General features: G+C 40.7%; 1 protein-coding gene across 1 annotated transcript; it reads left to right on the top strand.

Annotated features, from left to right (window-relative positions):
• Positions 1–847: 847 nt before the first annotated feature.
• On the top strand, positions 848–1,792 carry LOC311256193 (GTPase IMAP family member 9-like; the record flags this gene model as incomplete). Its single annotated transcript, XM_084351042.1, has 1 exon — positions 848–1,792. One exon carries the CDS (start codon positions 848–850, stop codon positions 1,790–1,792), a length of 945 nt encoding a protein of 314 aa, XP_084207168.1.
• Positions 1,793–2,700: the final 908 nt, after the last annotated feature.

Genomic DNA, 2,700 nt, shown 5'->3' with positions numbered 1-2,700 from the left:
ACTGTATGTAACTCCGTAGGCATCAGATCTCATAAGGCTGCCAGCGGAGACAGCACTTCACGATTTAGACATTTGTGTGAACTCCACATCTAACACGATGGCCTACAGTCTTCCACAAAGGCAGACATGTGCTCCTTCTACAAGGCTCCCAGGTAATATTTTCTTGCCTATTTCGATCTTTTGTTTATTCAGCAATACTTGTTTTTAATGTTTTATTGTTCCTGTTTTTAAAAAGCTCATCTTTAAACTGCCTGATATGGGACCCATACAGTACATATGTAGTGAATTGTATAAAAGCAACCACAACGCAAACATCTGTCTGATTATTTACATGTAATCAACACAGATAATTCAAACTTATTTCAAGATATCACTACACTTACACTGTTTTTAAACCCCACATCATGATCTGAGTTGTGCATGTCAATTAAATCCATTACTATCTTTATGAAACATGATTCAATTAAATACAAAGACATTTTATTGTCTCCCTACTTGTCATGAAAAACCTACTCATGATGGCTCGGCTGAGAAGCTCCACTCTTTGAATTGGAGTTTTAAGTTTTGGTGCAACCAACATCACTGCTCCACGTTCATGTGGCGACGTAGAGAGGACAGGAAGTTAGCTGAAGCAACGACAACCCTTACAGCAGCTTTAATCCTAAACCAACCAAGTTTATTAGTTGGCTATAGCATATTATTGACAGTAAGCTGGCAATGCATTACACAGTATTTAAAAGTGATAGAAGCAAATTGAATAACTCACTGCAACTAAACCACTACTAAAGAAAGGCATTTCCCATGTTGTTTTGTAGATTTGAAACCATTTTGAATGGCCGGAATACGAATGGTGCTGATTGGAAGGACAGGAAATGGGAAGAGTGCGTCAGGAAACACCATCCTAAATCAAAAGGCTTTTAAGTCAGTCCTCTCTCCATGCTCGGTGACGTCAGAATGTGAGAGGGCCAGAGGAATGGTGGATGGACGCGAGGTCGCTGTCATTGACACACCAGGAATTTATGACACAAAGTACAAAACAGAGGAAGTGCTCAGAAGGCTGAAACAATGCATCTGTCTCTCCGCTCCTGGTCCCCATGCGTTCCTGATTGTGATCAATTTGACCAGATTCACAAAAGAAGAACAGGAAACTGTTGAACTCCTGCAGATGGTGTTCGGTGAAAAAGCCGCAGCTTACTCCATGGTTCTCTTCACTCATGGTGACGAGCTGGGAAGCGAACGAATTGAAGATTTTTTTAGCAAGAGTCCCCAACTTAGCCATTTGATTGCAAAATGTAACAGGCGATATCATGTCTTCAATAACAAAGTTCCCAATCGCAGTCAGGTATCTCAGCTGTTTGCCAAGATATTAGGCATGGTTTCTGATAACGGAGGAACGTTTTACACAAATGAAATGTTCCAGGGGGCTGAGAAAGCGATTCAACAACAAGCAGCAGAGAATATGAAAAATACTGCTGAGCAACAACGCAGGGAACAAGAAAAACTGAGGGCTAAATTTCGAGGAGAGCAGCTGCAGGCAGAGCTAAAGAGTGTCCAGGAAGTATACGAAAAAGAGTCAAGAGAAAAGGCAGAGAAGAAAAACAAATTCCTTGTCACTGGTTTGACCCTAACATCGGCTGAAGCCGGTATTGCAATCGGGGCTGCTGCGGGTCTTGTTGGAGGCCCACTTTGCAGTGGCGTGGGAGCAGTGGTGGGCGGAGTTGCTGGGGCAATACTAGGAATCTTGGCACCAACAGCAGCCAAAGCTCTGAAGAAGAAATGCACTGTCCAATAAAACATGTGTACATGATCAGTAAGTTCAGTCATGTCATGATGAACTGACCAACAGCGAGCCAGAAGTAAGCCATAGCCATCATACTTTTCTGAGGAACAATTACAGACTTTGTAATTTTTGTGAAAACAGATCATGTTAACTTATCTATCGTATGAAACACATTTTTGTTTATCATTTTTACTTTTTTTTTTTTTTTTTTACATATTTTTTGCAAGCCACAATGCACAGTAAAAGCAGACAAAGTTACAGGGCCACTGTCACGGTGCCATACCGAAAAACAATTTGAAGCATCCAGAAGTGAATGTAAACCATCCCACATCAAAATGTTTATTTATCTAATTCTTAGCTAGTACTTTTACCTCCAAACTGTAGTTGCTTAAGTACTTTAGTACATTTATTTACTGTAAAGTTGTTGTGTCGTCACATTAAACTGCAGTTCACTGTTTTAATGCTTCATGTTCCACTGAAACTCTCCGTCCTGCTGCATGTTTATCTCTTTGCTCCATTAGCTCTGTTAGCTGTGAGCTATTAGCTCGTGGATTTAACAATTGAAATCTGGATAGAGCTTCAGACGCAGAGCCCCGTTCATTCCTTTGAAATCCACTCAGTGGCACATGAAGCCAAAACATTATTTAATCATGCCGCTCTTCTAGACTTTCCAATTGTTATTGGACCAAATGGCTCAAATTCTGATAGTGAAACGAGTCATTTTGCATGGGTTGTGACATTTAAATGGGAAAAAGTCTTTTTGGGCCCCAGTGCAGAATGACAGGATAATGGCACAACGTTAGTCTCATGCCCTGTTAAGTAAGTCATGCTTCATGTGAAACCTCTGTTGGTTTTTCAAGTCGTTGTGGCTATAGTGACGTGAACGTGTTTTTTTCTATTTCTATAAGCCAAAGAGCTGT

The sequence above is a fragment of the Pagrus pagrus genome (assembly GCF_965226575.1).
Source record: "Pagrus pagrus genome assembly, chromosome: 4".
NCBI lineage: Eukaryota > Metazoa > Chordata > Actinopteri > Spariformes > Sparidae > Pagrus > Pagrus pagrus.
Note: the sequence above shows the minus strand (reverse complement) of the source record. Positions and strands in the feature narration are given on the sequence as shown.